The sequence below is a fragment of the Neolamprologus multifasciatus genome, chromosome 2 (genome assembly GCF_963576455.1).
Source record: "Neolamprologus multifasciatus chromosome 2, fNeoMul1.2, whole genome shotgun sequence".
In the NCBI taxonomy this organism is placed as follows: domain Eukaryota; kingdom Metazoa; phylum Chordata; class Actinopteri; order Cichliformes; family Cichlidae; genus Neolamprologus; species Neolamprologus multifasciatus.
In genome coordinates, this window is record NC_140440.1 from 19264539 (window position 1) to 19277547 (window position 13009).

Genomic DNA, 13009 nt, shown 5'->3' on the forward strand with positions numbered 1-13009 from the left:
CTGCTTCATCTAATTATACCCTTCACTGCCCAACTGCATATATATTTCGTTTCCTCTGACTTTTAATCAAAGAACTGCAAAGTAGATTTTTCTTTGAGTTAAGGTACCAAGAAACATTTTCACTTTTCAAGCCAGGAAATACACAGGCTTAAATCACGAATGCGTGTTGTGCTAAAATATGTAAACAAATGAAAAATAACGAGGTAAATTATAAATAATTCAGGCACTGACTGGCTGGACTGGAGGGAGCACACACTGAAACCTGTTAGTACTGTAAGTATAATTCTTCCCCATTTAGCATCATCGCTGAAATTGTTGTGCTGAACCATAAAGAAGATTTATAGTGGTATTTATGTTAATGGAAATCCATACAGATGATGGCGATGGTAACGATGATGATCAGATTACATTAGTGAGATTCATTAGTGAGGAGGAGGAGGTGAAGGTAAGAGGCAATGTAATGATGAGGGTTGCATGTGAGGGTAAAGCACAGTCTACGTAGGAGTTTATTTCAGGCAAAGAATACAAATAAAGTCCTGCTCAAGATGATAGCATCGTCCAAATGCAAGTGAAAACACTGCTCCACAATGGAGTGTATTTGCAAAATTATGCTGCAGATCACTTTGATATTGTTATGTTTGCACAAAGCATCTTTGTCGTTGATCATTTTAAAATATTCAAAATCCTCCTACTCGGTTTATTTCACAGAACAAATGAGGGTCTTTCCGCTCATTCTTTTCAAAACCGTTGTAGCCAGAGGTAGTAAATGTTTTTCATTACCAGATAAATTGAGTGCAGAAGTGTCACCACATAATAAAACTGTGTGGAATCATTTAAAATGATGCAACAGAGGACTTAGGAGAAGCTACACCCAATCTCCTTCTGTCTTGTAGTCCACATCTTTATATATGTGGACTATAAGGAAACATATATAAATATAAGGAAAATATAAGGAAACTGCATCAGACATTTAAGAAACTTTAAATGTGAGGCTGTTAGAGAACAGAGATGCAGGTGGAAGGAACTACTGCACCAGCACCACGCAGGCAGAGCGTATAGAAAAGGGGCAGACAGCTGACCTTAGGCTTTCTCCCGAGACTGCAAGATGCTCAAGAGACAACGCTCGTAGCCGGCCTTTGTGACTTCAGGAGGATTCTTCAAATGTGACCCGATTAAAAATGTGTTTTTCTATGCACTTCCTCACTTTGATGTTCGAGCTGCTTTTACGCCACCAGCTGAAGACGAGTCCAGTTTTGTGGTCCAGGATTTCTGGATTAGGAAGGATTAGATGTACATGTAACATCATTTTTAGCGTTAGACACACATTACTGTTCGTAACTGAATAAAGAAATGACAGTCAGGTTTACAGCAGCAAATTTAGCATTTTTGGAAGGCTGAGAGCTTCAAGGGTGTAGTGAGGAAAAACAGTTTTATAGTGCTGTAAAGGCACTGCACACCATTGGTTTTAATTCAGTGGCCACTTTACAGATGTTTTCGTTTCCTCACAGGGCAAGTTAACGGCGAGATACGTTCTTTAATTTCATATATAATGGTAGATAAGTCTACTTGGTGGTGTGAGCATCAGTTAATTTAGAGGAGAATCACTCCAGTCAAAAGAAGATTTTTTTCTACTTAATTTAATCTATATTTGGCAGCTTGGTGCTGTTCTGAGAGCAGCACAGCGCTGAGCAGGCATGAATAAAAACACATACAGTTAAATCCACAGGATCATCATTGGACAGCGATGCATTATGTTGTCATTGTGCTTCTGTACCCCACCACAGTGGCTTTAAATCTAACAATCAATGTGTGATTGAAGTGCAGACTTTCAGCTTGAATTCAAGGAGCTTAATAAAAGTGCTCTATTAACTGTTTGAGAATTAGAGACATTTTTATACATAGTGCATCATTTTCAGAGGCTCAAACAACTGGACGATAGACCAATGAGTGGTTTCATGGGGAGCTGAGGATTGTTGTTTTCATGGTAATGTCAGCTTTAGACATCCACTGATTGCAACTAATGTTCATCCAGTTATTAAAAACATCCTTCTACTTACAATTACATTCGTTTGTCCAATTAGTTTTGTGCATCCGCCAGTCTGGGCGGTCTGCTTCTCCCCACCACAGGGAAAAGGGTAACACCACCTGGGTCTGGGTGCAGTTTCCCCCTCCAGGGGCAAGGGTACCTAGACCCGGTTCTTAGAGTACGCTTGGGGAGTGTGATTGTGTGTACAGTGTCTCTCTATGTCTGTCTCCACGTTGGTTGAGTGTTGAGTAATTGCATATGAGAGCATGAGGGTGGGAATGGATGTTTGTATCTGTGTGTGCCTGTATGTCTGTGTCTATATGTCAGGTCGGGTATCAGACGCCACCTCTCTGGGGACATCTCAGGCCTATCTCCTCCCACCACTTACCCTGCCGGTGGTAGACGCCCTCAGACATTGGTGCGTTGGTGGTTCTTTGTGTCCGGGGATGGGCGCCCAGGTACACACCGGCTCACTCCTTGGTGGCTGCTTATCGGGGCCTGGAGCCTGGGGCTCGCTCGGGCCACTTCGGGGGTGGGGTGCCCTCAGCCTCTCGGCCTGGGGCTCGGTCACTCTGGCGCAGCTGGCTGCCGGCGGAGCTCACGGGCACGTCACTGCAACCCCCCCTGGCTTCTGCTCCGCGGCTGCTGAGTGACCCCTCATCTGGGACTCTCCTCAGCTCCTTCTGGGATAGTGGCGCAGCTGCCCCTGGGGGCCTCTGGATGTCTGGAGTTTTGATCTCCTCCATACCTGCTTCATGCCCTGGTGGACGGGGCTGTGGCTCCCCACACCCTCTAGCAGATCATTACATGAAGGAACCTTTTAAAAACAAGCGCGTCCATGCTCACAGGCGTACACACGGGTGCTCACACACACAAACTACACCCTTTTTGGCTCCTACCTCAAAGCACACTGTGCGCTGTCGATATTACGTGCTGCACAATAATGTTTAATATTTAGTATTTACTGTTATATTCCCATATATCATTGTGATGTTGTTTATTGTATTGCTCTCGTTTTCTTCTGCTTGTTTTCTTTTTTCTTTCTCAACAGGTGATCCAGGTGATCGATATATGTATTTTTTTTTCTGCTTATTTAGTTTTAGGTTTTTGTTTTTTTGCCCTTTATCCCCGTCCCTCTTCTCCGCTGTTTTTTCCCCCTCTTCCTTTCTCCCTTTTCTTTTCCTCATTCAAGTCTGTCCCGTATCTAGCAAGTGAAAATAAAAAATAAATAAAATAAACAATAAAAGGTGAATCAAATAGACCATTACGGCAAGGCTGGGATGGTCAATTTGGTAAAGTAAATCTGTTGGGCATCTTTCTTCGCCTTTAGACAATAATTCTGATGGCAAAAGAGCCAAACAGGACAGGGAAAAAAAAAAAAGTTTTGTGCATCTGAAAATGCAACACAATTTATGAAAATGCCTGCAATTAGAGTCTGACTGATAAATGATTTTTAAGACTGAGACGGACATTTGGTGACTTAAATAACCAACACGTTGGTAGGATACATTCTACCAACGTGTTGGTAGAATGTATCAGATTATTTTACATCGTCAGCTTCCTGATCTGAACCTCAAACAAAACTCAAGATTCAGCTCCTGAAATCAGAGCGAGCGTTGACCTGTTGCTCACACCTGCGCGCTCTGCATCATGGGTAATTATTTAACACCGCATGTTGTTGAGCTATCAGTTCCTATGGCAAGACATCAGCTGATCTACCAGGACTGGTGGAGCTTGACTTCATGCTCAGTTTATCAGTTCATGTATGTCACTACAAATATTTCCATCTTTCCATTTTTCTACTTTTTACACATTTACTTAATTCATTCATTGACTTTCATTGATTTTCTCTATAGTCTTTTCTTTTTTTTAACTTTCCAGACTTTATTTTCAGATGTTCACGCTGCAGGGAAAAATGATTACACATTCAACTTGTGTCTTCCAGAAGTGATAAAACTGACAGAAATGTCACGAGTCACTCTGACACAGTCTTTGTCACACTTGCGGGCTCCTTTCATCTGAGATTCTACTGTCTGTTTCCTGTTTTGTATTACATTGTAACAATACAACATTCATGTGCACACGCAAGGAAAAAGAAAAATCCTGCATGTGCTTAATGTTTTGATGTAAAACCAACACGTGGCTGATGCCTTGATGAACAGAGAGGCTGCAGAATCCCACACAGGATTAGCCGCCTTTCCTTTTCCACTAAAAGAAGCAGATGTCTCAGAACCAATCTGGACCTCGTCCAGGACTCTACATGGATACAGCGGTCTCCTCTTAATCCACTGTGTCTGTGCTTGACAGTGGCTCCACAAGCCTTTACCACAACTGCTGTTATGGACATAGCATATGGACACCGAAACAGAAGGCAAATGTTTGGCTGCAGGCCTTCTGTCTGCTTCACCTGTATTTAACAGTGTGCGGTTTGTTTGGACTTGTGCTGGGTTTAATTAGTATTTTAATTACACACTGCCTGGAACCCCTGCTTGTTTTTTGTTCTGGGTTTAACCACTAGGGAGCACTCTCATTCAACAATGCTGGAAGTGATGCAGCAGGTACCTGATCTGTTTTGCTTAATAAGTTGAAACAATGTGGCTAATATGCATACTCAGCTGCCGGGATTGTCTCGTTGCCTGGTTTAACTTGGCAGCTCTTTTACTGTCCTGCAGATTGGCCCAAAGTTAGAAAGACTCATTGTTTTTTTAAGCAAAATAAAGTGGAAACTGTAAGCCTGTTCTTCACCTATCGCAAGCACCTTTCATTTCATTGCACTTTAAACTTTGTGGGTGTATTGCCAGGGACCCGAGTAAGTGCGGTGCCAAGTTTGAGGTAGTTTAAATGAGTGATTGTCACATTTTAGATGAAAGTTGTTTTCTACTACCAGAATTTCCCCAAAGAGTTCCTGCTTCATTCTGTGTGTAGAGGAAGGAGCAAACATACACACAGAGGTCTGTTTGCTTGGCTATTGCTGTGAGGGCATGCATCCCCAACGTTTTATCAAAAGCTTTAACCCTAAAATCAGGTCTTAACCCTCAGAGACGCTTTTGAAGGGTGTAAAAAAAGGGCCGGCCAAACAACTGTATGTTTGAACATTTCATCTAAAACCGCTCTTTATTTAATATAGACATATTGCATTTTGTTTATTTTTTAATATGATGTAGTCATTGCCCTTAATTTCCTGTTACAAATTACTTACAGATTAAACATATATATGGTACTGTCCAAAAGTCTTGAGCCATCCTCATTTCTTTGTTTTGCTATGAAAATGGGGAGAAGGTGCTAACAGTTTATTGAAACCCGTGAAATACAGTATCTAAGGCAAAAACAGAGTTTATACAGTTCCAATAAGTGTGAAAGTCAATATTTAGTTTGACCACCTTTATTCTTCAACCTAACATGAACTCCTAGCTAAGCTCTCCTGTATTTACCTTGAGTAGTCTTCAGGAATAGTTCTCCAGGCTTCCTGAAGGACATTCAGAGCTCTTCTTTGGATGTTGGCTGCTTTTTTGTTCTGTGCTGTAAAGATGATCCCACACTGCTTCAGTAATGTTGAGGTCCGGACGCTGAGGAGGCAAATCCATGACTGACTGTTCCAATGTGTGCTTTTCTATCCAGGTATCTTTTTACTGCATTGTCAGTGTGTTTGGAATCATTGTCATGCTGAAGAATGAAGCTGCTGCCAGTCACATGCTTTACAGATGGTACTTTTACTATGTTTATAAATCCATCAACTTGGATGAGATCCCCAACACGACTGGCAGAAATGCAGCTGCAAGTAAAAAGTGACTAAAGATACAATCTAAATGTTTTTTTGCCAACTTGTCTGTTCTGTATAGACATCATCCCCTTGCATTAGGTGTTTTTTTGTGCTTGAATGTTTCACAGGTCAGTGGAAAATAAAATACCGTAATATTCTCTGAAAATAGTTGAAACTACTTCAAACAATAAGTCTGGGTCCCTGGGAGGAACACAAAGAAAAGATTGGTAGCTCAAACTTTTGCAAAGCACTGTAGTTCTTTTGATTTTTTAAAATCTGACAGTTCTGCACAGCCACATTTTCAAGACACAATCTCATCCACACGCACACGTTAATGATCCTGATTGCCTGAATGCGACATGCTTAGCAATTACCTATAAATTGTAGCAATAACAGTAACCTGGGTTACACTCTCTTTGAATGGGCACCGACTGCACTCGTTTGCCAAGCGCTGATGTTGTGACCGTGGTGATCACAGGGTTCGCCACACTATGCAAGCAGCACTGCTCTAATATCAACGATGCACTGAAGCTGTAATTACACACAGCTGGAACACTGGCTGCTTGGTCAGAGACTGTAAGGGGACAGATTGTGTTGTAGTGTCAGCAGAAGTAGAAACAGCTGCATCTAGTGGAGTAAATCCATTTCCTCGCTCCAAGGGAGGTCAGGACATGAGGCTGCGAGTGTCAATACACAGGCTGCAAAGTTCAGAGGACCAAACAGAAAAAAAATCAAACTAAAAAGTGTCTCATTTAAAGGGAGCAGCATAGATTTGAAAATAAGCAGCAGCACATGACTGCTTTTAATCTCAACTTGCTTCATTCCCACAAAAAAACAAAAACAAAAAAAGACAACACAACATGTCACTGTTGTTATTCCAAACTTATATTTCTCATCTTTCCTTGAAACACAAGCAGATGAATTCCCCGTTCAAACCAAATATTTTCCTTTATATTTATGTGAAAAATGGGTTTTGTAACCAGAAGTCCAAATGAAGTCTTACTTTGAAGTCTGCTCACTAACGCGTCAGTTCCATGAATTAAAAATAACAAAAAGCTGTAAAACAACGTAAATGTCACACTCACAGGGGTGCAGCTGAATCCATGACAACATACAAACACATATTCAAGTTGAGACAAAGAAGAAGAACAGCCAGTTAATAAATCTAAATCTAAACCTGGCTAAAAGACTCACTTCCAGGTGTGAGACAAAACTTAACTCCCTCATTTTTTAAAGACTTTCTGATGTAGCTGTCACGTGTATTTCAGACTCTAGGTGACCTTATGTCTGTGGTTATTTCTCAAACCTTGTTCAGCAATATAAATTATAGCCATTTAAAGTAATATCAAGCTCCAGGAGTTGATTCTGCGGACAGCAGGGCAGCGATGAAGCAGGGCAGGGAGTGGAAATGGTGCGAGTCCCTAGGTGACCTAGCTAGCCTCCTGCGACTGTGATGCTGAGATGGATGGCTCAGGATTTTCTGCCATGGGCTCATCAGAGAGAGTACCGTTTCCATATTTGTTCCTTAAAGAGCGTCCCAAAAACTCCCAGTACTCTTTACGGATGGTGTCCTTCTCCTGTGCCAGTAGTTGACAAATCTTCAAAGGAAAACAACAAAGCACAACAACATTGTTTCAGATCTCGAGTTTGACAAGAACAACATTGGGTGCAAACTTTTATTTCTAAGTATGCCTAAGGACTTACTTCTAGAGCCTTTCTTAAAGTTTCCTTTTGCTCCTCCTCTTCTACCTTTTCTTTTTGGGCGATGTTCTCTAAGGCATCCTCATAGCAATCAAACAGAAATGCTAGCAGGTAAGGTGAACAATGTGTCTCCTTTAGCTCCAGCACCCTCTCCAGCAGACCTGGCTGAGATGACAGACCTCGGTCTTGCAGCATCCTTGGGGGGGGGAAAAAAAGAAGGAAATAAGAGAGGATACTGGCAGTGAGCTTTTCCATTTTTAATAACCGTTTCTCAAGCTCCCTGTAGCGTGCTATATATTGAATGTCTGAGGATGGCACAGTGAAATATTCTAGTGAGAAAATGTCAGCATGTTTGGGCCTTACAGGTAAACACAGATAGGATCATTTACACTGTGATTTGCATCTTACCCTTTCAAATAATTCCATGCACTTTCATTATGGGGAGCCTTCCTGATCTGGTTCAGGCAATATCTGACACAAAGCAGAAAAATGAATGCAACTGCACAACTGAAGCACGAACAATGCTGAGGGTACAGAAACATGTATGTATTCATATTGCACACAGAGAGAGAAAGAGAGAGAGAGAGCGGGAGAGAGAGAGAGCGAGAGAGAGAGCGAGACTTCCAAAAAGTGGACTTAAGTATTTGGATTTTCTGATATTTGCTTCTGTTTTAAGTTGTCAGAAGTGATTTTAATGACTAAATCTTGAGTTTTTGACGTTCCTATAGCACACTATATATTGTATATTTCTTGAGATGGCACACTAAAACATCCCAGTCATTCTTACAACAGCAGAGGTTTTGGCAGTTTCCTGGTCTGGAGCGGTGGATATCCCAACAAGGTCAGACCTTGCAATGCTCAAAGAAATTCCAAAAACACCCAAGTGCAAAAAACATGTTAAAGTTCCTGAGAGTAAAACCAAAACAAACACCTCATGCTAACTGTGAAGAAAAGTGGTAGAGGGCTGGGGATTTGGGCTTGTTTTATAGTCACAGGGCCCAGGCACCTTGCACTTATTGAGTGGCCTATGAACTCCTCTGTATATCAAAGTATTATAGAGTCAAATATGAGGCCGTTTGCCAAAGTTTGGCTGATATTGTGTCAAACAACAGGACAGTGATCCCAAGCACAGAAGCCAATCTACAACTGAATGGCTGAAAAAGAAAAGAATTAAGGCGGTGCAATGCTCCAGTCACAGTAAAGAAGAGTGGGCCAAAATTAATTCACAACAATGTGAGAGACTGATGAATTCAAACAGAAAACAACTGCTTCGAGTTATTTTTGCTAAAGTTGGTTCTACAAGACATTACATCAAGGGATGAACTTTTCAGAGGAGCAAACAGAGACGCGTTAGCGCTTTTTTACACGACTGTAGATTTTAGCTAGAATATTAAGCACGCTGTCAAACCGAGTTGTTCCATCTTTGTTCCATTATGTTTACAGTTTAGTTGCTCAGGGCTGTATTTACCTTGATGTTAGAACGGCAGAGCTCTTACACTGGAGCTGATTATTGACTATCTCTAGTACAGACTGAGTTTCAAACTGTTTTGCTAATTTTTATCCATGTTTTAGATCTTCTAGCTCTGCTTATTTTTGTGTCAAAATACAAATTCTAACACAATCATATTTAAACACACATCAGTGTAGGTTGCGGTCATGAACTGGAGAAACCACACTGGGGTTTACATGTTATAAATAATAGTTTGGACTATCACACCGATTAAACATTTTTAGCGCCTCAGTTCTTACTTCAGAATTCACGTATGAAGGTAAAAAATTTCAAGCCGCCACTAAATATACTAACATTACTGAACCTAATGGGGTCAGCTGTGAGGCACTGGATGATTTTTAATATAATAAACCTAATATTTCCTCACCAATTAAACATTACAATTAATTAAACAACACTAGAAAAATGCAAGAAAAAAAGCACCTACTGAATCTCTCTCTCCACTACAGCTGGATCTGAAAAGCCTGTAGTGTGAGAAATCACAAAATGCCTCTGGTTCCATGCAGAGTTGTTCCTCACATCTTCCTCCAACAGATTCTCCACAAACTCCAGCTCGTTGTCCCACAGTTTGTACTCCTGGGGTACAAAGAAAACTAAGCTGGCATCCAACACGTTTATGCGGTTACATAGTGCAGCGTTTGTGTCGTGCATTGCATGATACAAATACTGACCACAGAGGGACTCGAACTACACACAAACAGCCAACCAAATTAATCAGTGTAGGAGTCAGTCTGGCAGAGAGCGTCGCTGTGGGAGGAGAACTGGATCTCGTTCCTCAGCTTTGGAGCCAAACTCTGCCGAGAGCAACACCTACCTGGATGACCCACTGTCTGTGCTGCCAAGCGTGGTAGTTCTTTGCATCTTGGCTGAGAATGTCTGCGATGAACTGGAGTTCCTCTGAGGGGTCATTCAACCACTCGACCACCATACGTCTGTGATGCCTGGAGCAGAAGGAGGAGTTTGGAAAGCCGTCCTTATCTTCCAACTTTTTCATTAAACTTGAGTCGTTTTAGGAATGTCCCACTCCCACTCTCCTCTGTATGTGCTCTGGATAAATTCACATACTGCACTTACCAGACTTGATAGTTTTTGGGTTGCTCTTCAATAATGTTAGTAATGTACTTCATCTCCTCCTTTAGGTCCTTCGACAGGGCTTGCAGGAGTACTCGCCTGTAGTGCCTGGACAGTACCACAGCATAGGTTAGATTACATTTTCACAGAAGACACTCATTTCTAAACAAAACAAACACATTTTATATTCTGATGCTGTTTTAAAATTGTGACTGGCCTGAGGCACTGTACCTATAAACAGTACTACTTAACTATGAATGTCATCTCCTTTGCTCTTTTTCCCATTATGCGTAAATGCTACAACATCAAAAGATCAGCACTGCTTTTCCAGCAGGCAAAATGCTCACCAGACAGTGTAATTTGCAGCATTTAGGTCAATGGCATCTGCAGTCAGAGCGAAAGCCCGCTCAGTTTTTTCATCATTCTTTAGGAGGGCACGGAAATAGTCGTAGACATCTGAGACTGTTGGAAGAAAGGTGTGAACATTAGATATGAAATCCTTCTGCAATCATATTTCATCTGAAATAGTTTGGATTTTAACAGACAAGTGGCATATTAACGGAAAAAACAACATAATGTGCCTAAAGGAAGGAAAGTACAGCAAGGAAGCCAGGTGCCACCAGTACGGCAATGATTATCCAAGTGTTTGGAAATCTACTGGAGGCATAGAACACCATTATTCCAAAAAAACAAAACAAAACAAAAAAAAAAAAACACACAAAACCCCCCCCCCCAACCAAACAAAAACAACAAACCTACTTTGGTATTTTTACAAATTAGGATGAGGGTACTGGCAGTCAAAAATGTCCCAAACAGCAAATGATATTTGCTGTCATTGTCAAATGTCATTTTCATAATCATAAAACCTTTCAGTGATCACTTGAGCCCCATCGTATGGTTTCATGACAGGATGAAGATGACTAGTTAGACGTATAATATCTTGCAGTGACCTTTCCCTCTACCCACTTCCTTGCTGTCTTGCAATTCCCTATGAGCCTTCCATGGTTCACTTACACTTTTCCGAGTAGGCGATCTTCACTACAGGATTTGGTCCATCATCCTGTGGAACAGGCTCCAGGTCAGCCCACTCCTTTCTGTCTCTGAAACACAAAAACACGGAGGTGGATTAACTGTCAGTACAGCCTGACAGTAGCTAATGTATTTAGTTACACAGGGCCAAGATCCATCTAGAAACAAATATATTGTAGATAATCACCAGCCCAGTCACCAGTTTTTGGTCCACAAATAAGGCTTTAAGAACCATTAAACTTACTACTACCACGTTTGCTGTCACTAAATTCTCCCATAAATTCAATTCAGGCTTCTGTGAGTATTATATCTCTTGATATAATGTCTCTGACTGAGCTAACTACTTTTGGGGGAATGTGTGCACCGTTTTTGTGATCAACCAATGCATTTATCAGCCATTTCTAACCGCCATATAAACAAGGAGGTCTCCTATTCTTGGGTAAAAGAAAACCCAAACAGCAAAGTCATTACAATGCTGCTGATTGTCATCTGACACTTTGGAGGGGGCGGCAAAAAAAAGCCTCTGTGCAAGGAAAAAAACTGCAAATGCGATAACTGTTTAACTTTATACTGAAATCATTAAGACAAGCTGTGACGTTAGGACGCCAAATTAACCTGGGTACTATTCTTTCTGAAGGTATTGGCTAGAATAAACGTACAGAGCTGAACCTTCTACTAGAAAGAGGGCTGTTAGCGCAACTCCTCCGGTTTTCCATCACAAAGACGATAATTATAGTGCACTTTTGACAGCCGCTAACAAAACTCGTATTAAACTATAAGTTATCAAACATTACCGCGTTATAACAAAACGAGCTACAGAGTAGTTACTAAGTACCGGTAGAGGAGCGACCAAAGCTAAGTTAGCCACCCAAAGAGAAAGTGATAACTAGACACTACCTGTAAAATAGGTATCGAGTCGGGTCAACAGCAAATTCATCCTCGATGTGCTCCTCGACCTCTACATCAAACTCTTTGTCTTCGTTAACTTGTACAGATTCAACTGTTTCCTCAATGTCCGACATTGCTAACTAGTTAGCTTAATCGCAGTTGTGCTCCGTTGAGAAAGAAAACGTCATATCCGGTGTAGCGAAAAAAGTTGCCTTTAAGTGCTGCTGGGAAATGGAGATTTTCTATCCTTAATTATCGCCTAATAATAATAGACAGCCACACGGTCCATAAGATATGTATAAGTTTCAGTCAGGTTCTTGCGTAATTTGGCGTACCTCAGTATTTTCTCCCTGTTTCCCTTGCTTTAAGAAAGGTTCTTGACAGACACCCTTCCACTGAGATGTTTCTTGAATGTGTAGCTTTCAGATACTGTTCATCTGCGCTGTTGATATGTTTTTAGGCCTGCCCCTTCTTTTGTTCCCCACTTCTCCAGTTTATGGAGATAAGTTTATGCAAATGATTTTAAAAATACCACGCTGTCTTCCAAACGGTGTTATTTTTCAGTAGCTTCAACTAAAGAAACCGAAACAAATGTTACTTTGTAAAAGGCTGCTAGTAACAAAGTGCCTAAAGATCTAAGTATTGGTTTTTTTGCCACCTGTGTAGACAAAACACTGGTTTGTCTGCCTTGTTATGTATAAATGATTCATAGGTCAGTGGTTTTTCTGCCTTTTCAGTTATCAAATCCCACAGTGACTGTTCCAGCTGGTCTTCATGTCACACAGTTTAGTCTCAGTTTATGGATGTTTGTTTTCAACCTGTTACAACTCATCTGACTTTTAAATTTCTGATGGAGTTGTAACTGTGTGTGTTCATCAGTTAAATGTGTGAAATGTTCACATTAATTAAAATACACCATCCACTAGTTTCTAGATTCCTGCTGTGTCTATAGGACTGCTGAGGTTCACTATGTTCTGGCTCCCTCTTATGGCAGGATTTGGTTGACATATATTTGGAGAATAGA

At 41.1% G+C, this 13009-nt stretch overlaps 1 protein-coding gene across 1 annotated transcript; it reads right to left on the bottom strand.

Moving 5' to 3' along the window:
* Nucleotides 1-6649: 6649 nt before the first annotated feature.
* Nucleotides 6650-12214, bottom strand: fnta (farnesyltransferase, CAAX box, subunit alpha). Its single transcript, XM_085180703.1, has 9 exons — nucleotides 11995-12214; nucleotides 11083-11168; nucleotides 10416-10530; nucleotides 10072-10176; nucleotides 9812-9938; nucleotides 9425-9573; nucleotides 7896-7958; nucleotides 7491-7683; nucleotides 6650-7384 (listed from the first exon to the last, which is right to left on the bottom strand). Exons 1-9 carry the CDS (start codon nucleotides 12117-12119, stop codon nucleotides 7217-7219), a joined length of 1131 nt encoding a protein of 376 aa, XP_085036829.1. The 5' UTR covers nucleotides 12120-12214; the 3' UTR covers nucleotides 6650-7216.
* Between the last annotated feature and the right edge of the window lie 795 nt (nucleotides 12215-13009).

What these genes read in the sequence shown, in the direction of transcription:
- fnta (XM_085180703.1), bottom strand. Translation starts at nt 12,119, where the DNA reads ATGTCGGACATTGAGGAAACAGTTGAATCTGTACAAGTTAACGAAGAC. An exon ending in GATCGCCTACTCGGAAAAGT is followed by an intron (nt 10,531 to 11,082) that starts GTAAGTGAACCA and finishes TTCTTCCAACAG; the next exon opens with TCTCAGATGTCTACGACTAT. An exon ending in ACAGACAGTGGGTCATCCAG is followed by an intron (nt 9,574 to 9,811) that starts GTAGGTGTTGCT and finishes TTTGTACCCCAG; the next exon opens with GAGTACAAACTGTGGGACAA.